The sequence below is a fragment of the Opisthocomus hoazin genome, chromosome 10, assembly GCF_030867145.1.
Source record: "Opisthocomus hoazin isolate bOpiHoa1 chromosome 10, bOpiHoa1.hap1, whole genome shotgun sequence".
Classification (NCBI taxonomy): domain Eukaryota; kingdom Metazoa; phylum Chordata; class Aves; order Opisthocomiformes; family Opisthocomidae; genus Opisthocomus; species Opisthocomus hoazin.
Window position 1 is genome coordinate 17,248,506 of NC_134423.1, and position 26,386 is coordinate 17,274,891.

The 26,386-nt window shown below is 40.7% G+C and overlaps 1 protein-coding gene across 7 annotated transcripts in view; it reads right to left on the reverse strand.

Annotated features, from left to right (window-relative positions):
* TCF12 (transcription factor 12) overlaps nucleotides 1-26,386 on the reverse strand; it is a 178,901-nt gene that overhangs the window by 34,693 nt on the left and 117,822 nt on the right. For 5 of the 7 annotated variants that reach the window (XM_075431890.1, XM_075431888.1, XM_075431886.1 and 2 more), the window contains 2 exons: nucleotides 20,212-20,347; nucleotides 16,999-17,051 (listed from right to left, as the gene is read on the reverse strand). In XM_075431890.1, coding sequence (XP_075288005.1) covers nucleotides 16,999-17,051; nucleotides 20,212-20,347 — 189 coding nt within the window. Of the gene's footprint in view, nucleotides 1-5,567; nucleotides 5,745-16,998; nucleotides 17,052-20,211; nucleotides 20,348-26,386 lie in introns of those variants that run through there. The other 2 variants (XM_075431892.1, XM_075431891.1) reach the window with 1 other exon arrangement.

The following is a 26,386-nucleotide window of genomic DNA, read 5'->3' on the forward strand; positions in this document are numbered from 1 at the left end:
CATTAAAAAACAGCAATGGAGCAACCAAACCTTACTTCGGATGAGCTCATGCTATCCAAGACCAAGGCTCTCATCACACATACTCTTTATGGAGTTATGAATTATGTTACTCATTTAAGCCTAGTTATTCACAATTCTTGGAAGTTCAGGAAAATATTTATTGAGCTGCTGGAGACAGAGAATTTTTTGAAACCAGTAGAGATGGATAACCCATTCTGTTGCTTGCAAACTCTGCTAAGTAGCCTATCTACATTCCATCAGCATCAGTCATGTACGAAGCAAGTGCATACTGATGAATGATTTGTATATGTGGCAAAATTTTAGAATGTATTATCCGCAGGTTTTGTGGCAAAAGCTAATTCTGCTGAAAGGCAGCTCTGGGAAAAGGAAACTTGTTTTCACTTTTATTATATTTCTGACAAAATCATGTACTAAATCTTCAGGAATGTAGAATAGTAACTATAGTTTTCCACGCTCCTCTTTACAGCAAGACAGAAGCTGCCAAAAAAAACCCCAAACCAACCCACCCTAAGTTCTTGTTTAGTTGATATTTAAGCAAGATGATAAAATTAACAGTTCTAGCATACAAGATCAGTATACCACATCCTCGATCATACTTTTTGTTTCCACTACTGGGTCTAAAGGTTCATACATTTTAAAAACTCTTCTCACCACCGAGAATGAAAATAAACCACTCCTTTAAGAGAACAGAGCATCAGTCTTGTCTGCAAATCCAACCATAATTTTAAAGGATAGTATAAAATTCAAACTCCTTGAAGTAGTTAAACTGAATTCCATCTTAAATAAATGTTTATGCAGTTTAGGCATGCTATACATGCCCATTTCAGTATTTTTGAAATGCAGAATCCCACTGTGATGATACATAGCACAAATGCTTCCTAGCTTCTTCCCCGGTAAACGACAATTTCAAAGTCATGTCAAAAAGCAATAGGAAAACCTACCAAAAATCCCAAATTCAGCATATGGATACCTTTTGGTCTGGTCTTTTGATTTTATTTTGTAAATTGTAATGTGAGGCAGAGAGCGGAGAAAAAAGAAGGTAAGGCAACAAGAACACCAGAAATAAATATACATATATAGAGTTGAAATATTCTTTTTATATTTGCTAAGCAAAATCTCTTCCCCACACTCTTAAAACAACGCTGTTACTAAAGGATCCATAGACCTAAGACTTCAAAAATTCCTGATTAAATTCAGATTTTAAGGAAACAAAAAAAGGAAAAGTTGAAACTCCCCAGCCTGTTTCTTCACCTGTTCTCCATATTTCAGCAGGCTGTTCTAGCTGTGGTAGGAATCCCCATCACCAGCACTGACCACAGGAAGATGCAACAGCAGATACAAAGCTATCTTCCACATTTCTCTCTCTTCTCTGAACTCATGAGTACTCTCCATTTCTGCACCTCCGACACAGACTATTATATTCCTGCAAACAGACTCCAGCGTGTACGTGATAATGAAAGCAAAAGCACTGAGCAAACGGGGGGGGGTGTTACTCTTAGGTGCTCACATTTTGAGAAATATAGATCTGTCCAATACAGCACCTGATCCCATCCACAGCTGCTTTCATTTGCCCAAGGAAATGGACAAAACCTTCACTTTAAAGCATCAATAAAGCTTGTTGCAGACAAGACACCCTTCTGACAGGGGACCGGCTGCTCAGTAGATTGGCAGTTCAACCCACTGGAGTGGAGAGGGAAAACTCTCTTGGGCCGATGCCTTGTAACTCACTGCTTTTTACTGGGATGGGGAGGGGAAAGAGAAGGGCTAGGAACGGGGGGGGGGGGAAATCCAGCTGACCAGTGTTTACTAATTCTCTTTATTCAAAGTCCACAGCCATGTACCCCTAGAGATTTTCCAGATGATCTTATATTTGTCCTGACTTACAAATGTTAGCTTTGACCTTGTCTAAGTTGCTGTGGGCAGCATACGGTGCAGAACAGCTTTAATTGTACTTTTCTCCCTGTATACTAACTGGCCCAATACTAATAAAAGCAGAATTGAATTGTTCTTTTTGGCACCCGGTTGCTCCAGAATTTACCAACTGAAAATATTTTACGTTGATGTTAAAATAGCTAGGACATTATTTATTGCATAACAGCTACAAAAAGGCATGCTGTCATGTCATCTAAGCATCACGCAATATTATTAACATGTTCCCCTCTGCTGTAACTCTGAGAGCGATGGCTGCAAGTCAGGCATTTTCTCCACTAAAAAATACCCAAATATACAAACACATACTCACACCTGTGTGTATTTCTTCATCTGTACACAAGTGCCCCTATGTATGTACATATGTATGCACAGACACATCTATAACTAGCCTTTTACACTCTCACAATTCTCAAGAAAAAACACATTTTCTCAAAAAAATCCCAATATAAGCTAGTTCACATAAAAACCCCAAATCATAAAGCATTACATATATGCAAGATATATGTATCTCTGCTAATTATTTTTCTCCCTTTTTAACTAGGCATTGTAGAAATCTACCGCGAAAGATGCAGTAACCCCAACTTTCAAAAGCGTTCAATAAAATCTCAGCCTACACTGAGAAAACAAAATATTAATAAAAAAATATTCATACAGAGACTGGTATATCAAATTAACCCATACAATGTGCAGAATACAGTAGTAATGTGTAATACATTCACAAATTTATTCTCATATGAAATAGTAGTAATAAGTGATATAAAATAAAATATAATCAATACTGTTCCTAAAAACGGTTTATTTTGGTGATACATGACATTATCGCAATCTACATAAAAATAATTCTACAGTACATTTAGAAAATAATCAATTTATTTCTAAAGTTGTAGGTGAACTGAAAAAAGTGGAAATCTTTCATGTCTATGTTATTCTTTACGCACAAAGAAGATACAAAACTTCTTTTACTTAAATATTATTTTAGTGTTATTGCATTTTATAAAATTCAAAGATTTTCTTAATTACTAGTTTAAAAAGAATAAAATAAAAATGCTTAAAATGTATAATTTAAATCCGTGCTATTATTTCCACGTAATCATTTTTGCAGCTTTTTTTAAAAAGCTTTTTGATTTTTGGGGGTCTGTAGCATAGCTCTGAAATAAAAGAGAAGAACAGGCAGAACTTTAAAGACAGATGCCATTTTTAACAATAAATTTTTTTTTTAAAAAAAAGCTCTGTATTATAATGTTGTAAGCCTTCTATAAACTCAAAATATTTTCTGTATATCAACAGGTGAAAGATAAAAAAAGAAAAAAACAGACTAAATCTTCTAGATTAGTGCAAGTGCTTTATTTTCTTTACAAAACAGATTAAGATCTTTTTTCTTTTTAATCTCGTAAGGATTCCTGAATTTTTTTAATTTTTTTTTTTATTACGCCTATTACACACAATGGTAAAATTTTACTCCTTGGAAAGGGATTTGTATTGAACAACTACCTTTCACTTTCATGTGTCCCTCCTAAAACATACAGAAATTACAAAAACTGAATCTCTTCTAATAGTAAAACCCACTGGTTTAATTTCTAAACTTCTAATTTATGTGCTAGTGCACGCATGACCATCTACTGTGGTGCTTACATACTTTTTTTTATTAGTTCAACATTAAGGTTTCTTCTGGCTTACAAATTTAAGAAGATGAAAAGAGCAAAGCATATTTAACAATAATTTTAGATCACACTTTTTCTACATGTCATTTTCCACTTGCTTTGTGTGTAAATAAATCAGATTTTATACACAGCAGCAGCTATCAAGGAATGTCAATATCCAAAACCTAGTAAAATAATTTAAATAAAAATCTCAAACTCAAATAATGAGGTACATACTATCAACTACTAATGGATCAAACAATATAAATAAAAGCAATTAAGACATCAAAATTAGGGTTATATACTGTTCTCTCTCGTTATGGAAAGGTTCATACAAAGATCTGGCAAACACACCAAGATGTGCGCTTCAAAAACTGCAACACAAAACCCACCCCCCCCACTTCACACATCCTCCTTCTGTTATATTTAAGTTAGTAATTTAGTCCACCTTGCAGAATTCCTAGGAGAGAAAATGCTAAAAGCTAGTGAGATGTTAAAAAAAAATATTAAATAAAACCTTGGGCAACATGATATAGGATCATCATATGATTTGTCATCTATTTACTTACTCTTCAAGCTCATAAAGGTCACCTCTGACCCATAACAGGCACATGCTATCAATTTTCAAGCCATGCTCTCCTACAGTACCAGCACTTCAATCTACTATATGCCTGGAAATACTTAATAAGATCAAAGCCTTTTCTCCTGCTACAAGAACAAAGAGAAACGTTGTAATAGAGCGATCTGTGCTCTAGAAAGAATAAAATCAAAACTCCATGCAAGTTATATTCCCTTTGCTTCAGGGGTATTGTATAGTTAATTTTACTTAAGTCTTATATATATCTTCACATAAAACTTCAAACAGATTGTTTTAGCCTAGGAGCAGACATGAAAGAAAAATAATTTCATATTTGAAAGACAGCTGGCATTTCTACCAAAGGAAATGAAATAGAGACCAAGCAATTTTACTCATTCCCCTGACCTCTCCCCTCCAGTGCCTCCTCTGTTATCCAGGAAGCTGATACACAGGCTCTTTAATGACTGTGAAGATCCACAGTTTAATTATCATTGGACAAAAATCTTGGCCAGAAGTTCACTAATGAAGGCACAGCTCACACAGGCCCATGAGAAACAGCAGCAAAAAAACCCCACAAACAAACCCCCAAAAAATCAGTATCAGCATCTCCCTTTTTCCTGTTTAATGTCATTTTTATAACAGAAGAACCACATACAACATAAACAAACTAGACAAAACCACACTGTTAAATTTACCATTCTATGCCTTTTTTTTTTTTTTTTTTTACACGCAAAAATCAGAACCGTTGTTGTATTGACTTCAAAACCCTAAGTATCAACCACGAAACGGAAAGATCCCGTTCAATTTCCAGAAAGTTAAAATCTCGGGAGGAGATGTAATTTTTCTCGGAACCCGCCTCCCCCTCCCGCGGTGGCAGCGGTATTTCGGTTACTTCGGCAGCACAGCCGGCCCCGGGCACGGCAACGCTCCGGCTGCTGGCGGCGGCTGCCTGACCGGGGGCCCGACGCCCGCCCGGCGGGGCAGCGCTGGCCGGGCTGCTCTGCGGGCGCTCGGCAGCGGAGAGGGGCGAGACAGGCAGCTCCACAGGCGAAGGAGAGCCGCGGGCACGCAGAGCCCGGGCTGCGCCCCGCGACGCGGGGTCCGGAGCGGGCGGCGCGGCCCCGGCCCCGTCAGGGAGCGCCGCCTGGCTGCGGGCTGCGCACCCGCGCCCCACTGAGGAGACCGCCGTGGCCCCCCGCCGCACAAAGCGGCCCGCCAGCCCCGCGCAGTTTCTTCTGGAGACCGCTCGCCCGGCGAGCCGCGGCGCGGTAACCGGTCGCCTTCAGCAAAGCACTCCCCTCTCCCCCCCGAGCGCCGGACCCGCGGGGGGGACGGGACCCCCGCGCCGTGGACCCCCGCCTGCCCGGCCGCTGCCGAACAAAGGCGGCCGCCCTTACCGTCTTCCCGTTGTAGTAGTACATGAGGGAGCTGCCGCCCACCCCGGGCACGGGGTACGCGCAGTACATGGCGCGGCTGGCGCGCGGCGGGCCGGGCTGCAGTGCACCGCCTCTCGCCACGACATCCACCCGCCCGCGCGCCCCGCCGCGCCGCCCGCGCACATGGAGCGCCTCCACGGCGGCTTATGCAAAGCAGGACTGAACCATCTCCTGCCGCGCGCGGGGGTCGGGCCGCGCGCGGGGCCCCGCCAGCCCGCCGCTCCTCCGCCCCGGCCCGCGCCAAGCAGCGCGCGCGGGGGGGAGGGGGGAAGGAGAGGGGGGGTCGCGCACGCCTGTCCACGCGCACGGGTCCGCAGGCACCGAGCGGTCCGCACGCGCACCCGCCAGGGCCCAGCAGCGGACGCGCCCCGAGCCCGTTACCGGCGCGACGGAACCCGGCGGGGCCAGCCCGGCCAGCCCCCGGCTCTGCCCACGACTGCTCCCCGCGCCGGCCCGGGAGCAGCGGGGCCGCCTGCCCGCCGCGGCCCGACCCGTCCCGGGCGGGAACCAACAACAGCAGCAACTATTTAAAAAATCACGTAAATGCGTTCGTGTTATGGAGTCACCCAAAATCCACCGCTGGGACGCGGCACCCGGAGTCCGACAGCTCTCTGGAAACACGAGCCCAGCCGCCCTGCGCACCGCAGAACACGCTCGGGGGCGCGTGAAGAAAGCAACTCTGCGCCCATGGAAGAAGGGGGGGGCGGGGGACACGGGGACGGGACCCCCAACAACTTTGTCACGTCCCAGAAATGCGACTTCTGCACGGCCAGAGCCAAGGCGCTGCCACTGCCCGCACAGCCCCCGCCAGTGCCCGCGCACGGCCCACGCCTGGCGCGGCTCCCGGCCCTCTCCACCGCCAGCTCCTGCCTAGGGGCTTTTCCCCTCCACCCACCAACGCCGCCGGGCATCAGCTGAGCCCCTGCCAAGTCAGATGCGCATTTCAATCCGGGGAAAAAAAGGTTAAACCAAACCCACTTTTCTCCACCTCTAGCTGTGTCAGCTGCCAACGCTGCGAGAGCTCCCTGCCTCCCTCCTGACAAAAGCAGGAAAAAACTTCAGGATAAGGAAAAAAACCGGGCAAAGTTCAATTCAGCAATTTATGGAGAAAGAAAGCAAGCTGCAGAAATTTGGTTCATTCTGCCGAGCGCCTCGTGTGTCAGTGAAGCATTCTGAGCTGAAAAGACCCACACGGGTGACAAACTGACTACAGCAGAACGCTGCAGTCAGATAAAAATCTTAGCAGGTCTTCTGTACCCCGTCCTTCATCTCAGGACGCAACTACTGCAGTGCCTGTGAACACAGACGACACACACACTGACAAAAAATGTTCAGCACCTCCAGCTTCAAATGCTTTTTCGGTGAACTCCTCCAACGAACTTGGAGACTACTACTGTGCTCAGAGAATGCTGGCAAATGCATCCAGAAGTTTACATCAGCTGAAGAACACTCGCATTTGTACAGCAAGTCAGCCTACACGCCCAGAGCTATTTAACCACGCAGCACAGCTAATGATCTCTGAACTGAACTCCTCTCCAGCACAAAAGGCGTAGCAGCAGCTGCAGAAAAGCACATCAGGATACTTCAGACTATTAAACCGCCCAGCCCGCAGAGTGACTTGCTGCTTCCTCCTTCCCTTAGGGACCACAAAGACCCATCTCGATCCCCAGAGGGTCGGCCAGCAGCTCTGATTTGCAGCTAACAACGCCATTCCTTAAAGCTCCTCACTACTGCTCAGGATGAGGCACGCTAAAAGATCTTCAGATCCTTGTATATGTGCTACTTCTCATCGCACACTAGATTAAGATCATCAGCTTAGAAAAAACCCTAAACATTGCAAAAGGTGCTTTCAGCTCGCATGAGTTGACAAAGTAAGAGGACTCTTTTTTTTCTGCAATAATTCAAGCACACAAACTTTTAAATCCTTAGAAATACTTCCAGGGTAACTGGAGTTGGTTCTTTGAAGTAAAGACTATTATCACATAGTTGCAATTGCTACTGCGCCTCCATGCACACATGCTCAATTTTCAACATAGTTGTATTTGAGACGAAGAGCACGACCAAGCCCCCTCTCAAACGATAAGCATTAGCCACCCGTATCACAAGCAATTGGAAAAACATTAATACAGCAGAAAAAAATAACGTTACCACGTAGCAGTGGGAGGGGGCTTCTCTGCCTTACAACTGCCCTAGACTTGTGCAATCGTAACAAAAATTACATAGGTACTATTAACTGGTAATATTTACTAACACAATTAACATTTATCAGTACAAGGAAATCACTGAGGTTGTTCACCATCACATGGGTAAGACAGCAGCAACAAGATGATCAATAAAACTGGGGAAGGCCACTGCAAACGCTGTTTGTAGACCAACTAGTTTAAAGACTGGTACCTCCACAATGAGTCAATAAATGAATGTGCTCCTGAGTTACTTCTCCACAAATCAAAAGAATAACAATTTCATTGTACCAAAAAGGGAATTTGTTATCCTACCCTCAGTTGCATGGGTGGGAGTAAATCTTCGTGTACAACACTTGGAATTTATCACTGTATCTGCTCTACATTCACTGTACGAAAACATTCTCACAGGACACTTGCTACATCGTTTCACCTTACAGGATGAAAACATAATTCCATCAGGCGATCAAACTTGAACCCACAGAAGTTTACTTGCACCAGAACAGATGAAAAATAAACCTAAAATGGAAGAATTTGAAAGACCGCTCAAAAAATTGTCATGTTTTTACCAGTAACTCTGTATTTGCAGGAACTACTACCAGGCAACTATTCCAAAAGCTCCTGCAGTCCAAAGTAAGTTTCTGTTTTGTGGTTGCAATTTTTGTAATCCCCATCTAAGCCAAGCGACAGCTGCTCCGAAATTTGTTTTCCTAAGAGAATCATGTTACAGTGAAATGAATCATAGCCGGATCAGTGATACTGTACTGGGTACAGTTGTTTACTCCATTTTTCCGTGGTGACAAGTCAAGGGTTAATCTTATGACTCAGCCTGACAAAACAAGTCAGCTGGAGACAGGGCCAATTTTTTGAACTTGATTTCAGACAGACATGCCGTCAGCAGAGGAGCACTGAACTGACATGCACTTTGTAGCCCAAATTGTTTCCACTCATGACCCTGTACTGTGTGTCAAAAACAATAAACTGCTTGTTTCTAAAGTATGTAAAAAGATTATGAAAGCTGATGCAGAGCATAACACTGACCTACTAATAAACCAAGCTACCTGTCGGAGAGTATTTTGAAAGATCCTTTAAACACTAAGAGATTTTGTGAATGAACTACATTCTCTCCCCGAAAACAAACTTTTGCAGGAAATACATTTTTGTCCAACTTGTCAGAGCCAGAAAGCAAATACACAATAAGCAGATGTAACCCATCATTCGAATTTATAAAAAATAAACATAATTTCTTCAGATCACTGAAAATTATACTGTATGAAAGATAATTACGTAACTGTCTAAACGGACAAGAGCCATCCTCTGGGCAAACGTATTCCACAACAAGAGACTGAAATATTAAAACACTTTTTAAAAGTTATTGCTTTTTATCACAGTTTTATTATTTTAAACGGGTCTATTCAAACACAACAAGCAGCAAAAACTTTTACAACGAATTATGTGCAACTGGAAATTGAAGTTCCTTTTTCACCAACTCTGATGTGTAAATCCAAGTACCACGAGTTTCCTCGGGGAGAGTTGGCTGCAGTCCTGCTGAAAAAATGGCAACACGGTAGGAGCCCAAACGTGCATTCGATGGGGATACCTGTTCTCCTTTCTTACTAATTTCCATTTAATTTTTAGGGGCTAGGCTAACCTGCTATCTTCAGAAATAAGGCGAAGGCAACTGTCCTGGAAGTCTCTCCTTTCCTCCCCACTCTGTCCAAGGCTGGAACTTCTTATCAATTTCAACCACATTTGACCAAGCAACAGATGTTCACAAGTGATTAAGTTCTTACCAGTTCTAAGAAAACTGGAACCTGAACAAGAGAGACAGACCCCAACTGATGCCCCACTGAAATAAAGGCAAGGAATGGGGGATAGAGGATAAAAGACAAATTCATAGATAATTAGTCTGACACTGAACAACCTGTTGCTAATTAAAATATACACAGTAACTTTGAGCTGTTTCTTATGCAACAATTCAGAAAAAAACATAATCTAGGCATTTTAGGACTCCCAACGCCACTTACTATAAAACCACTCATTTATGATGATTAACTATAGCAAGGCCAGAGTCAGGATCATCGATCAAGGACGCACTGAACATCACAAATAATGTTGCTGTTAGACAATATTTCAAGCCTTAAAAACAAACCTGGCTGTTTTAAGGGGAAAACACATCGCCTATTAGACTGTCCTCTATTTATCAGTTAAGTAAATGTTAATTTAATTTAAAATCCTGGAAGCACAGCCTTCTGTTGTTAACCAACCACTAAGTATGCTGCTCAGCAGAGACAGAGTAGACTAACTGCATGGAAGACAACTTAAAATAACCTAGTGGACTAAATTTGATAGGCAAAACCCCCACAATACCCAAAGGAAGATGTTTTAAGCTAATTAATTTACTAATCTGTGCAAGAGCTAATATAGTTCAGTGGTTTTCCTGTTGAAAAGGTTTGTCTTTGACTTCACATTCAACATCCATGTTACTACAACCAGGGAAGAGGGAACAGTCCGAAGGGACAGAGAATAGGCAGCAAATGCTAATGAAATTAATATTAGTTGCTATTCACCAGTTTTACCCAGCAATATGACAAGGTTTGGGGGGGTGGGTTGGGGGATGGTTGTTGGGGTTTTTGTTGATGGTTGGGGGTGGGGTTTCGTTGTTTGCAAAAAACTCCAGTTACCTATGACAGATATGGGTAAAAAATAAAGTTAGTGTTTTTTTTTAAAAAAAATTCAAAACTACAGCTAGGAAGCTTCTCTTTCAGTAGTTTTCCAAATAAAATTGAATTTCAGATGTTTAAGTTTTTACATAAATATTTTACTAGAATAGAAAGAATGAGGAAACAAGTGCTGTATATCACATTCTTCAGAGTCAAACACAAAACAATTTGAGGATGTCTTAAAACTTGTTCCAAAATCTTTCAAATACAACTTTGATAGGATATTGCTCAAATTCAGAAAGTGTTATTATTTTGTGGAAAATATTAAGCACTTATGGTTTGAACGCCTCTATATGAAGTTCTTAATTACCCATATCTGCATTTAAAAGTAAATAAATATGTTTATTATGCTGAGGCAATAAATTATCCCATCAGAAGCCAGCTAATCATTATCCCAAAATGTGCTAAAAACCTAGCCAATCTAAAAATGTGTACAGATCTTAGAAGAAATTTAAAACTTGAAATGAATTAGCAAGGCTGTGTTACCAAAACGTGCAGGAGACTACTTGCATCACAGATCTTTTCATATCAACTCAATATGGCCAAGAAAATTTATATGAAAAATTAAAAAGCGATTACGGGGTCCCTCTGCTGGCGCAGCCTTAGTAACACCAAACTTCCACTCCATTCCCGCAGCGCAGTGCCTTGTCCCCCTCCTCCCCTGCCCAAAGCCGCTGGGGCCATCTCCCCGCAGGCAGCCCCACAGCCACAACCCCAGCCCAGCAACACCCGCACGCTTCTGAATGTACCAAATAATTCACTGTTAGAGAAGCTCTAGAATCTTGCATATCAAAATGCAAAGAGCTAATAGTGCCTCAGCACATACTCCCTGCATCTCTCCCCTTCTTCCGTACTCCAGCTTGCTGCCTGGAAAAACTGTTTTCCAAATGAAAACGTGCGAGCTATCAAAGCCAGATGAGCAATCCTTCTGTCATCCATCGTTAGGAATCTGCCTACTGCTTCCCCACAGAAAGAAAAAAACGCGAACAACTAACCCTAGCTATCGGTGCAAATGGTATGAAACCTCGTAACTAAATCTCCACGACTGTACACTACTTGCTTTCTTTTTAAGTCTTGACATCACAAGAAACTCTGTGGCACTAAAACAAGAGGTAATTCAATTCAGTTTCTTTGCTTCAGTGTGTAAATATACATCTTCATCTGAAATTTCATTTAAAGATTACACAGTGCTTTAATTTCAGTCCCATTCTTTTGAAAAAGCAATCATTCTTGTACTGCCCATTTCCGACAAGCAGCACGGTCACGGTCAAAGCAACTGGCCGAACATTTGGGCTGAGCAAGCAGCTGAAAGGGAACAGCTTGGGTCAACAGCACGTAAAGGTCCAGCAACACAACCTTGCTCACTACTTTCCCAGCTGACTTCAGGGGTTGTAAAAGCCTTCCCACCAAAACCACAGGTATTATCAAGCAAAAGATATTAATAAATCGTCTTCAAAAAAAGCTTTTATCCTTATCTATTCTTATAAAACACCATACTAATTTATGGTAAAGGACACATTAATCTTTGAGGTAAAGCAGAAGTTGCAGCAATTCCATACAACTTCTCCCTAAATTACACGAGCTGCAATTCAGTCGTTATTTTTTCAGATAACAGTTTTAGAACTATGCACAAAGTTCTTTTACGCAGATCTGCACTCTTCACTTAAAGGCATCTAATATGCTCATTTTGCTATGTTGTGAGAATTTCAAAAATAAAGTATCTCCAGTAAATCCACACACAGAGAAATAATTTGACATCATTATATAGCCCTCATATACACACATGCAGGATTTTCACAGAGAAGATCTCTCCGCTAAGCAACCTCTTAACAGTTCACCACAGTCAGATGACAGAACAGTTAGTTTGAAAAATGATCTGATTGCAATAAAAAAAAAAGCTGTTAAGAGAGGGTTACTTAAGTACCTTCATCCTAGTTCAGCAAGAACTCCACCTGAACTCTCACAGCAGGACTTTGCAATGGACTGTTTAGCTGTTTAATGACAGCTAAATGTTCTCATATGGCAAAGAGCAGCCAGGATGCTACAATCTGAGGTTACTGCTGTTGTCAGAGAGATTTCAAATAAAGGCCATGTTGAAAAAAAGCCTACAGCAATCTAAACAGAAAACCAGGTCTTTTTCTTAATGAACCTAAAATCTTAAAGACACTTTTTGCTTGGTTTGTAACGTAACTTAGGGGTTGGCTGTTTTGTATATTTGCCTTTTGTTCAAGCTCACAGATGAGCACGGTGCTTAAAGAGGAGTACAGAGGAAGTCCCTAAAAACGTTATCCCTTGAATCAGGCGACCAAAGAATGAGCATAAAGCAGATAGGAAGACGGCAGACAGAGCCACGAGGAAGAAATCATAAGTTCTGTGTTGCATTATCCGTAAGCATTTATTTGCTCAGTTTCGTTATTTTAAATTGCACAGCACAGCGCATCAGAGGCCACGGTCAGGCGAGTTACCACTGTCTCCGAGAGCGTTAGATCCTAAAGACAAGTGACAGCTGAACGCATCACTTGACTGCACAAGGCAATTCAGAACAGCTCTGACCAAACTAAATGCTGCTTTCCACATTTTGACACCATTTCTGGCCAGTGGGAACAAATACTACAAAAAAAAAATCCCACTAGAAAGTCAGTTAAACACAACACCATAGTCAGTTAAACATCACACGAATTATCTGCCCAGGATGCTCCAAAATTTTTATTCAGAGCCACAGATTTCACAAAAGTATTCCAAGGACATTGCTTTACACCAGGCAACTTTAATACACATCAAACCTGCTAATACTGAGGATACTTCTCTAAAAAAACTCCAATCAGCATGGTGAATGTTGTATTATTTTTAATACAATCTAAACATTAAAGTCTCAAAAACTGGGTTTCAGATAAACCTTCAGAGGACTGGATCCTTCCCCACTCCACCATTTCAATCATCTCCTTTTACCCTTCAGGAGGCATGGAGGAAGGAGGGAGCATAGAGGGGAGTAAGATCTACTATTTTTCTTCTGGTACCATTGGTATCTTTACGAGACATTTCTTGAAACGCATTTCTCAAGCTCAGTCTTAAAAGGCTAGCATAATAGCAAAAAGAAAAGTGCCTTAAATGTTTGGGAGGTAGTTCTATGCATGCAAACAAAGCTGTCTCTAGCTTTGCTTCATAAACAATTCTTGCAATAAATTAGCACCTATCAACTATAGGTGTACTATAGAGGGTGATATATTCGGAACCCCTATAATCAAGCTGTAAATCGTCTTAAATGTATTGAAAAGCATAATGAGTTTGAATTTAGAAAGAAATATCTGGTATTAGAAAATACTAATTTGACAATCTCTTATTAAGTAAACAGCAATCTAAAGTTTAATATTAACTGATAGTCTCAGTTACTGTGGCAAGTCCAAAATACTCAAAATAGTTATTAGAAATGGCACTACACAGAAAACAATCAGGTATTTGTGTGTCATAGCTCATTTTCTGTAACAAAAAAAAATAATCAAAAGACACGACATATTTCAGGTTTTTTCTCTAATATGAGACTAATTAAATGGAAAAATAATAGTGATAGATATTCACACTAATTTTCTTAGAATTATGACCTCATGATAGCTACTGATACGGTCCTAATCATTACTATTAGCTTGAAATATTTTCCGAGTACACATGTATGCTTCTGCTCATAGCCGGTCCATAACTAGGTGGCAATCTCCCCGTGCATTTCCAAGGGAGCCTAACTTTTCTTTCTTCTCCCTCTGCAGACTTTGCAGCTCCATGAAAACCCTGACACTCCGCCCTTCCTAACCCATCCCTGCCAATCCCTTACAACTGGTTTCAAGTCACACGGCGTTCTGAGTCTCTTGGCTTAGTTAACTCCCACAATCAGAAAAATTCTCAGAAACACAACAGTTTCATATCTCTGAGGATAATGTGACTCACTGAACAGCATTTCCCCCGTGCTATAATATAAACAGCCCATCATAATCTTCCTGTTCACTCAAGCCTGACTTGAGCTAACAGTGAGAAAAAAAATAAACCACTGATTTTTTAGCTTCTATCCTCCACACAAGGCTTTAAATTTAGTAGTTGCAGTTTAACATAAATGCTTGCATGTCAAGATTCAAAATGTTTTGGGCAATGACTCACCACTTAGCAACTTACGACAGGAAAACTTAAAAATGCATTTGCCTGGCGCATTTAGTTTTTATGGTCAAAGGACAAGTTCAGATTGAGTTGCATTCCAGAAAGTAACTAAGCAATTCATTAGCACTTCTCTGTGTAGCTATTTTTACTTTAGGCCCTGATAAGAAGACATGAAGAAAGATAAACCTCAAAGCAAGTGATTTCAGAAAATACCATACAAATCCAAGAGAAAAAGCAGCAAGCCAGGGCAAGATTTTTTCTTTAAATCATTATTTCTTGAAAGTTTGTTAGTAAGTTACAGTTATCTAGGAAATTAAGTAACTGTTGAGTATCTGTTGACACGGTAGCCCCATGCTAACACAAAAACACTGCAGAAAACAACCTTTCAGAAACTGAAAAACAAAAAAATAGATTTGTATAACAACATTAAGTATAATCTTTCTTGTGGTTTTCCATATTATAATTAAACTTCTCTGCACAACCTATTGGCTAAATCATTTTTTATCTTTCCCACAACACATTCCGACTTCTTACCAAGCTATATTTAAAATGAAGGCAGCACTTACATAATTACCTACTCAATTAAAATTTCCTATGACACTCGGTGAAATTTAGTTTTGTGTCATCTTCTAAACACATAATATCTCATATCACTTTTTTTTTGGTAATCTGCCATTTTGCTCCCAGCCTCTATTCAGCAGCGAAAGCGCTGAAATACAGAGAAACAGCACTTCATCTGCAGCACCGCAATCACTGATTATTCACAGTAACTGCACTTTATTGCGCAGATTGCCGCACTGTTCATACAAGTAACATTCATCAGCGTTTTGTTGTCTTCACTCTGCTCGCAGAAGAACAACTCAATGAAAACCATTTTAAAAATACCGCTTCTTAAAATTAAAGCCTGCTAAGAGAAATGGGAGAAATTTTTCATTCGCTATAATGATTTCTTTACCTGGATGACGCTACTAAATATTAAACATGTAATGTAAGCTTTATTGCTCGCCTAGAATTGCAGCAATAAATTACAGGAAAATCGCACTGCTATGTGTTTTAGCTTCTCTGACATTTTAAACGTATTTTTGTTAATCTAGCAGAAATCATCTGCTAGACTGCAAAGCCACCCTACATAACACGCAACTGTTAAAATGTAAATTGCCAAACTATTTTTAGCTGCTGCTGAAGGGGAAAAAAAAAGGCAGGGGGGAGGAGGACGAATAATATCCCTGGCCTGGGGAACAAGGATTGGAGGCACGGCGCTCGCGCTGTTTGCCAGGCAGCTCTTCAGCCTCCAGCGGGGCCCGACCGCTTACGCAAGCAGCAGCTCTGCCGAACGCCGGCAGCTGCGCCCCGCCGCGCAGGTAGGCCGCAGGCTGGGCCCGCAGCTCTGCCGAGCGCCGGCAGCTGCAGCCCGCCGCGCAGGTAGGCCGCAGGCTGGGCCCGCAGCTGCCCCGGGCCGCCCGCCCGCCCGCGGCTCCACCTGGCAGCGCCGTCCCGGCCGCCGAGCAGCCCACCAGCCCCGCCCCGCGGCCGGCCCTGAGGGGATAACGGCAACGCCGCTCCGCTGGGCGCTCGCCTGGCCGGGACTCGGGCGCGCGGGCTCATTGATAAACAATTTTCTTCCTGTTACGAATAAAGCCTATTTAATACCACGGAACACCCCGACACCGCTAAATTATCACGGCCACTAATGATTCCTCCACCAAAACCCTTCCAATCTTTTTCTTCAAAGCCCTTTATTCTCGAAGGACAGATTTCCAAGCAAAGAGGGACCAACAAACCAGTTGCTGGAAAGCTTTCCCGATGCCAGGCTGAAGTTAGGCAAGGCTTAATGAAGGCTTTAAAATCCACCAGGGCTTCACAATGAACATCTGACTCGGTGATTTATGCATATTAATAACCTCAGTCCTACTGAGGCAAGGCGAGCTGTACATGTCCTCCGAATCTTAATGTCTTCAGCTCCACTGGGATTATTACAAATGTAAATTTCTAAGATTCTCAGCTATTAATCTCTGTCTGTCCTCCTGTTCAGCAACATAATGACTAATTAAACATCAAAAGACCTGTACAGGAGATCTTCTTTGACAGCTCCTGGCCCAGCTCTCTTCCCAAGAGAGGAATTCAAATGACAGGGACAAGTGGGTAGAAGCGTATGAGCAAGCTGCAAATCACTGCTATGAAATCTAAAAATTCCACATCAAATGTGTATTTAGCCCTCTAGAACCACTCCCAAGTACCCAGCCGAGCTGTTCACATCCAGCGGACAGCTTTCCTTATGCTAGAGTTCAGTCATTTGTATGTGTGTCAGGTAAAGAGAGCACGATACAAGCAAAAAGCCGCAGTACTTACAGAAGAAGGCAAACCAGGGGGCACCTTTCGTACTTTCTTTGTCTGTAGAGGATCTGTACACAGAAAAACAATGCTTCATCAAGTATCCACACTACAGATGAAAAAGGATAAAAAGCTACGCTACACAGTTTTTTATTTCTGCAATGGATTTCTTATGTTCCAATTTCATGCATTTTTAATTATGCGCCAATGAAATGTCTTTCACATCAATACAAGAATGTGCTTAAATATATAACGTACCGATGTTCTCTAAAAAAAAGCTTTGCTAAATAACGACTTTCGATTCTTTCCATGAGGAAAGCAGTTATTCCTAAGTACACTGATACTGAAGGGTACGCTGATGCCCTTACACACTTGCTAAGAAACAAAGTAAGATTTTGGGATCTATAAGGAGGAAAATGGGACTAATTAGCGAGAGAAATGCTCTGCCTTTCTGCACTTCAGAGTAAAGACAGAACTATCATAAAGGAATTTATGACATGTTAAAGTATGACTTATACTCTAAAAATACTAACATGATGTAAGTTTCTGTAGCATTTAGACTATACCAAGGTTGTAAATAAACAGCAAATCTGATGATCTAATTACTTTTCTTCAGTAATAAAGGCAATACAACTCAAATTCGCATGTAAAAGTAAAGCTGGATGTATGATACCTGCTTCCTTCTACCAATAATTGTTGTAACACCACAAAGGTACCCAGCAATTTCACTATCTAAATGCAGAATCTGAACCAGTTTAGTCAGCTGCTAATAAAATTAATCTGAGCAGTATGCATGCAAATTAGAAGTTAACTGATGTTCTGAAGAGAAGTATCTGGCAAGATTACCAGTTCTGCAGTTGACTGATTGAGTCTTCAATTAAAACACAAAATTCTTATTTTTCTATTTTCATTCAGAACATTTAATCACAATTTTGTTACATGATATGGCAAGACAAAGGCAAAATAAGATGAGAGTATCTGCTGGATATCTTTACACTGATCATTCCCCATAGGGCATGTTCGAAAAGAAAATAAAATGACTTCTGGAAGAGATATTTACACTGCACTCAAAGTGTCACCTGGAAGGGAACACTGATGGGTTTCAGTGAACTTTAGCAGCAAATTTAATTTTGAGTTTGTTAAAATCCTGGTCAAGTGACTCCTTCTCGAGAATAAAACAGCCATAATTCGACTTTGCCATAATTCTCAGGCAGCAGTTTAGTAGCATTTAACTAGTCCATTTAAAAAAAAAAAAAAAAAAAAAATCAGATATACTTTGTCAAGCCATTGGAAGCAAGACTCAGGATAAAAGGGCATTTCTGGAAAAAGCTGTCCATAAATTTGAAACCACCACCTGCCATGTCCCGGGTTACAGTCGCCCAGATTCAGCCATGACAGAAACAGCAACATCACGCTGTTACCAGTTTGAACAGGTTTACACCCCTTGAGCTTCTCTTTCAAAGAAAGAATAAATAAGAGTACTACTCAGAAAACACCACGCTTCACCTTCGTTTTGTTTAATTTAATAATATCTGGAACTACCAAACTATATAGTTTGCACAAGAAACTAACTTAATTGCATATTCAAGTATAGAATAGAAACCAGACAATCTCATTTAGGACTCTCCCTCAATGACCCTTCGTAACTCTCACCATAACCCTTCTGCCTACGTCTGTATCACTCTCTGTCCAGCACCCGAAGTCATGCCCTAACAGCCCCTCTGCCACTCAAAACCATAGCAGGCTACTATTATAGTAATTGCTCACTAAAACCGATACAATGAGGGCTAGAACTTTAGTAATAATAATAATAATTAAACCCAAACCCAAAGTTGGTTTAAAACCCAACTCTTTTCTATTAAGGTTCAAACACCCTTCCAAGCACTAAACAATTTCAGTGAACTTTCCTCAGACTGTTCCTCTTCTGAAACAGATCTGAAGAACCACTGTGTTTGAGTCTCCTATTCTGAGGAACACGAACACTTGCAAAAGTACTTGTAAAGAAAGACAACCCCAGATTAAATGGCAATTGGCTTGACAACAGGTTAAAAAGTTGTACAAAAAAGGTATTTTAAAATACATACATACACATATACAAACACACACATATATGTCGCTAAAGTTCAAACACACACACATATGTAGGTGAAGTTTCAAAGTCATATTTTTATAATTAAAGATTTAAAAAACAATTTCAAGCACGTTCAGGACTATTTTAATGCCCAAGGAGTTTGCAGTTCTAGTTACACCCAAAGTTACTTCAAGAAACAATTTGCATTTGATGAAATATTTTGAGTAAAGTATGGTTTAAGTTATACAGTTCCAACAAACAAGATTTTATGATGGAATGGAAGTGCTATACAGAATGAGGAGCATTAAAAACCCAAACACATAACTAAAGTAATCCTGATGACATAACATGCTAACATTGAAATATGGTAGCTTTTAAACTAGAATATCAGGTTACCGTCTCTCCTTTTATATCAAAAAGAATTTTTTAAAACTTGCACACCCAATTATTTGTGATAGTCTTATAGCAGAAAAGATAGAACAGCCAGCTCATTTCTAATTCCCTAACTCAACAGAAAGTCGTTAGATCTATGAAATATTACCACTATGATTGGGTAGGAAAATTTGATTTATCTCTAAGTATCTCCAGAATAAAATATTGTCATAGGATTGTAACAATTTTTAAGCAAGTTCCCGCCTGCATATTTTGCAAGGTAGTTTGATTTTAGGATAAACTACGAGTCTCCAATTGCTAAGAACTTTTAAGGCATGTTGAACCAATTACAGTCAACTACATATTGCCCTGAATAAAGTTACTTTTAGCATATAGAAGGATAATTGTTTCCCCTTTGTGTCCTTCCCCTACTAAATAATGGTAATGACCTCAAGGTCAGGCATTTCCAGGAGTTAATGATGGCATGGGTTAAGGGCACTCAGCTGGTCATCAGCTCCTATCCATCTGTCATTATTGCTTTTGCAATTAAGGGTTTTATTGGAGTTTCTTTTTCGTTTTATAAGCAATACTGACCAGTGTTGAATCCAAACTAGCATCTCAAAGAAAATGTTAATAATTCTGTTTTATCTCTCACGTAGCAGTTTTCTGTAATTTCAGTTGCTCAGTAGAGAGCAACCTCCAGTAGATAAACGAACTGTCAAAGAAAATAATAATGTCTGCAGAAGTGCATCGCAAACGGAAGTTTAAAAACTATCTGTATAACTCACCAAGAGCTGGTGAGTCATGAAGTGGTCTTCGGCGTTGATTTGTGCCAGAAAACGGGTAGTAGGGTGTTCCAGGTTTTCCCGAGGACGATAGCTGACCTGGACTTCCAAGCCCCATATCTGACCGAAGCAGACTAGACTGCAAAATATACAGAGAAGAGTAAAATTAAGCTATATAATAACTCAGCTGCTAATATACCAGGCTAACAAACTATTAACCACACATACTGCTCTTCGCATTTATAGGAATTTACCAGGCTTTCAGTAAAGGTCCTAGAGTTCAAAAAAAAAAAGTTTACTTTTAAAAATTAGCCTTCAGAGAATATACTATAGCGGAATTCAGAAAAGCAGAACAAGTTTGGCTGTCAGTCTCCAAAAAAACATAACCATTTTGGTTTAAAACATCTGAAAGAATCAATTAATACTTAAATTCTAAACAAAAATCATAATGCTTTGTTTAGTTTGCAATGTAACACCTCTTCTATTACACAATATAAACATAATTGATAAAAACTGCTAAGAGTTTATAGTGTGACATTAGGTTTTAGCACATACTTAGAAACCCAGACTTATATTACATACATAAAAACATGGAATAATTGTCCAAAAAAAAAATCAAACTGGCAAAAGAGATAACAGATTAGATTAAAGCACAGAACATAAAAGATTATGACATTTTGATAACTTCAAACCAACAATGTAGTTGAACCCTACCCTTTTTGTTCCCTTTTTATGCAGCAAATACACAAATTTAACAAGTGCATTATACATTGTTTGGCCTCACACTATCTGGATTTCTTCTGTTAAACTGAAATGAAGGTTGGTGATTTATGAGAATATAGTTTTTCCATGGCTGATACCATGCTTAGCCTTGTTTTAGTCTGAAAATCCCCAGCCTGGGAGTGAAACCCACAGAACTGTTTGTACAGAAAACATAATATAATGCCACCCAGCAGTGAAAATGCATTCACCGCTGCTTCGCTCCTGGCTGTTGCATACAGCTTTCCTCAGCCAGCAGCATCCACTCTGTGTGACACGTAGCTGAAGACACTTTGCTTTTAGTATCTGCGAGATCAGACAGTGTTTTAAGGTCACCATGGAACCAGCAGCCTTCAGAAACAAGTGATTTGGTTCCTTCACGCTTGGTCATTACTTGGAGCAGTCCTCCCGTTACAAAGGGGGTAAAAGCATGGCTGTCAGGACAACGGTCACGTTTCGACTACATTTAAACTGCGCTAACATTTCAACGGTCAGAGATGACACTAAGACAGAAACTGCTGGCTGGACTAACGTTTTTACCAAAACAAGCTTGAGGTGCCACCTAGCCCAAGTTTCTCCTTCAGCCCCACCGTTCCCGAGCCAGCTTTCCTCCTCCCTTCAAACCACTCTCAGCACGAAGCGAACGCACACCGGTGGGTTCCAGAGGTTGCCAAACCAGACGCTTGCAGGCTGGGTCATGGCAGGAACCGCTCCAGTGCTGTTGCTGCCTTCTAGGGCTACAGCAGCCCACCGGAATACGCGCAGAGGCCATTGCTCCTGGCCCTCCTCACCTCTCCTTCTAAGGCTGAATACCCTCATTCATAAACAAATATATTTTTTGGATTAGATTATATCATTCAGGCTGGTTCTTTTGGTGTGATGACTTGTGAAAGGTGAGGCCAACTCACATGGCTCTCAGTAAGGTACTCAGTCCCTTCTAACTTGCAATGCACTGGGATTAGCGGAAAATCCAGAGTTAATATAAAATTACAGACTATATACAAAATAAGCAATAGCCTTAGGTGTGTTCTTCCAGATAAACAGTTTTGCATCACACCACTACTGAAATGTCTATCTTTACTTGTCTGATGACTAATTTGAGCATGAAAATCTTATATTTTAACTGAAAAGAGTGGGATGTGAAAGAGTCACCCTGTTACAAACTAAAGGAGGGCCCAGAAGTGTTAGCTATCTCTTACAAATCTATCATACAGTTTGAAGAACAAAGTTAACAATGATTACAAAAAGTTAGGACATAAAGTCTCCCCTGAACTCAATTTCTTCATTCTTATTCTTACAGTAATATAGTCTTTACATCAGAATTATTAATATAAAACTCATATTGACATGAGATACCCTTAAGGAGTGAGGTGGTCTTTAACAAAGTATACAGACAATATATGGGGGGGAGGGAAAATCTGCTTGTAGACTGTTTCAAGATTTGCTAATTTTGCCTTTGACAAACAGTTAAGAATTTCTTGTTTTGCATTATTATTATCAGAATATCCAGCAAAGATGCTATTCTAAACATTTATTCGAGTTTTAGTGGTGAAGACTGTGCAGGAAATCTGGGTCACACTTTGTGAAAAGCAGTTCCTCCAAACCAAGACTGTCCGAAAGAAGAAATGAAACCAGTTCTGCATTTAGCCCAAGAATACCCAGGACCGAAGGAAAACTTCTTTCCACCGCCCGTGGGCAAGGGAAGGAAGTGTTGTGATAGCTGTCATTTTGAAGTAGCTGAAGCAGGGTCCCCCAGTCGCAGAATCCCCACACCGCTGAGGCTGGCAGGGACCTCTGTCCGGCAGCCCCTGCTCGCTCAGAGCTGCTGTCAAACACCATTAGGAACTATGTCCCATTCACGCCCAAGGCAGCCCTCCCCGCTCCCCCCCAGCAGATCCTCCTGATCACTGGCAGCGATTCTGGAAACCTACGGGATCCATACAGATGCCTCAGACGCCTCCAACAAAGGGGTGGAAGGGTTCTTAGCCCCTCTGTTCCCCTATGCAGTAAGGGGGAAGGGAGATGACAACCCCCCCCCACCCAGTAAAGACTCGTAAACGCGTTTCTACCAAGCCACTCCAAAAGGCATGTGCCTATATCTTTTCCAGACTTAACCTCCAACCTCTACCTCATGACATTTACCACTCTTGCTTTTGTCCTAAGCATTCCAGTTCTTGACATTTTCATCGAACCCTGAATTTCAAAGCAGCATGGCTACTACAACAACATAAATAAAGTGTATAAGTAATATAATACACAGCCAGTAATCTGAAGCTATGCAACACACTCTAAAGAAGTTTCCTATCTATACCGTGTTTGTTTTTTTTTTTAAAAAAAAAGGAAAAAAAAACCCAAACCGAATCTCACAACCCTGCTCTACCATTGCCACAATCAAATGAAGCATCTGTTTAAAATCTTATAATTGTTCCTCAGTCCTCCGAAAGAAAATAAAAATAGATGTCATTAGTTCAGCTTATTGATTTTTCTGCCTGTCTGAACCAATTGAGAAGCAATATTGATTAGGACTGATCCTTTCCTAAGGGCATCTGATAAAGAAAGGAATACAAAAATACCACTGAGGATAGCAAAAAGGCTTTGTATTATCAACACCAAGCTCCTCCTGACTAAGTGCCCGAGGTCCCTGCACAGAGGCGGATCGCTTACATACATAGTTTACAGCACTCTCCGCAGAGAACATGCACGCTCACTCCAAACCTCATCTGCCAAGCACAGATCCAATTACTAAAGAATAATCAATGGCTCGTTATTCTCCTGAACGCTGCTGAGTCCTGTCTGCATTACCATTCTAAACAAACAGGCATCACTCTTAAAAAAATGCCTCTTTGGATCTTATAAGGCATATTCCCAGCTTCAAGGTAAACAAGAATTTATTTAAAATAATATTTTCCCTAAGGACCGTGTGTTCAACAACCAATCTAAAAAAAAACAAAAAAAAAAAAGGAAAGAAAAGAAAAAAGGCTTTTATTACAATCAACTAAGAACACAGCAAGTCTAATTCCAAAGACAACAGAGGAAAAGAGGTAGACGTGGCTGCTTTACTTCTCAAATTTATCACTTTCAGCAAAACCGAGAAACAGTTTTGACAGCCTGAGGGAAAATGGCATGGCCTGACCCAAAAATTAAGGGCTTTTACAAAGGCCACTATCTAGACAAATGCTTTAAAGGGGTCCTTTTCCTAAAAAGTATTCTCATAAAAATGAAAAGCAGGGGAGTCATCCATTCAAACACTGCGAGGGTGAGGTGTGGGGAAGGAATCATCTCTGCATAGGGGAGGGTGTGTGTTCAGGCACCTTCGTCACAGAAAACAAGGAACTTCACATTGCAGCTGCACTTCCGTGCACGCAAAGTTAGCTTCCATTCAAGCTAGCAAGTTAATCAGCCATATGCTTATATCAAAATGGTATGCCTGAGATAAAAAAAGCTCCTTACTCAACATATTTGTTAATGGTTTTTAAATTGGTTCTTTCACAGAATTCGAGCGTAAAAGTAAGAGTTTGACTACTCTGGAAGTTTTCTGTTTCCCTAGCCCAACTCTACGAATCTTTAGAATCCCAAAGATACAACTTGATGCCAAAATACTGCTCTGCACCGGCCAGCAGAATTCTAATACGCTGGTAAACAGTTCTTTGATTTTCCTACTCTGATATAAAAAAAGAAACATGGACAAGTAAAGGCCTACAGACATCCTCCCGTAACACCCTGCGCAGCTCTCTGGCATTTAGGCTGTAGGTAGACAGGACAGCCAAGCTATCCTGCAAAATACACGAACGTTTTTAACAAACACACTCCATACACCACAGGATCGTATATTAGGTTTTACCTTTTCAAAAATGTATTTGTTATAGGCAGTTAGCCTTGTGCTTCTTGGTCTAAATTTTGTTTACGATCCTTTTTTTTTTTTAATGCAAACATATTAGCAAACACTTTCAGATCTCAGATTTTCCTAGTGCAGCCATAGCCAAACTACGCAATAGTTTCACTTCAAATACAACTGTGTGCCTTTACATTATTCATTTTTTTCTATCAAAAGAATAATATGGTTGAGAATGAAAGCATTAGCCCATTACAGGCAACCAATTATGACCGAGTCCTTGTGCCGGCAGAAGGCAGGCTGCTTCGGTAGTGAAATGAGCGCTGCAATTTCCCAACTGCAAAACTCCACCTTGAAATCGCCCCCTCCCCCCCAGTACACTAGTCAACTAGATTTTAATTTTCCTACTTTTTTTGCATTAGCTTCCCTTTCAAAAACAGTTGAGTCCCTATCCCGGGAGGTGTTCAAAGAATGTGCAGATGTGGCACTTGAGGGTATAGTTTAGTAAGAATGGTGGTGTTGGGTGGATGGTTGGGCTCAATGATCTTAGAGGTCTTTTCCAACCTATGATTCTATGCAAAACTCTACGCTTCGAGTCCCAGTAGTCAGGTTGTCCCTATTTAAGGCACGAAAACTGTCTAAAGTTTTAAAAAAAGACTACTGTAGTGTTTAGTTAAGAACTGAGAGCTTAAATACATTATTTTGTAAAAGTAAAGTAACGCAACAGCACTCGTTTCAATCTCATCCCTCCATTATCCCACCACATAGTCGTAGACAAACTCACCTGGCATTTCTCTGTCTCTCAGAGTTACGCAGAGCAGACAGTAAGCGCATTCCCTGCCTTATTGTAAACTCGAAATGCTGCACCAGGCAGAACAAAAGTTTCATACACATTTGCTTTTCTTCAGTGAGCCATCTGGATGACTTAAAGCATGTATATATAATGTGTCTCAATATACATGTCATCTTTCACGTGTCTTGCGTTATAGATCAACCTGGAAATTTGCGTGAGCTAGTTTAAAAGAATGTAACAAAATGGAGAAGTCAAACTCTGCTAAACTTGCCAAATCCCCCAGCTAAGCTGTGTACGTTGTTACGGTGATGGCAAACGAAAGCCTAGCACAAAATTAAAACATTAACAAGTAATTGCTCTGTGAGATACTACTACAGTACAGAGGTTTGGGTGGCAAAAAGACCATTCACCCGAGTTCCACGTCATGCAGTTTAAGCCAAAAATATAACCAAGATATAAAGTGTTGAATTTCACTTTATTTAAGTCTCTAATCTTTGGAAACTGTAATGAATATGCACTCCAAAATAGGAGCTGAATTTGGAAAAACATTGATATATGATGTAAATTCATTTTAAATTTAAATTCTAGATATATGTTTGCAATTATCAGCATGTTGTTAAAGAATCTCATCCTGAGAATATCATCAAATAGTAATGTGAAATACAGTGTTACCATTTTGAGAACAAAGGGACCCTGAATGAGTAATCAATAGCAACTGGCAGAAAATGAGGGATTAATTAGGATCCTCTCTGGTGTTTTGTCTCAAACACGGTTTCATTAAATATATTGTGCTA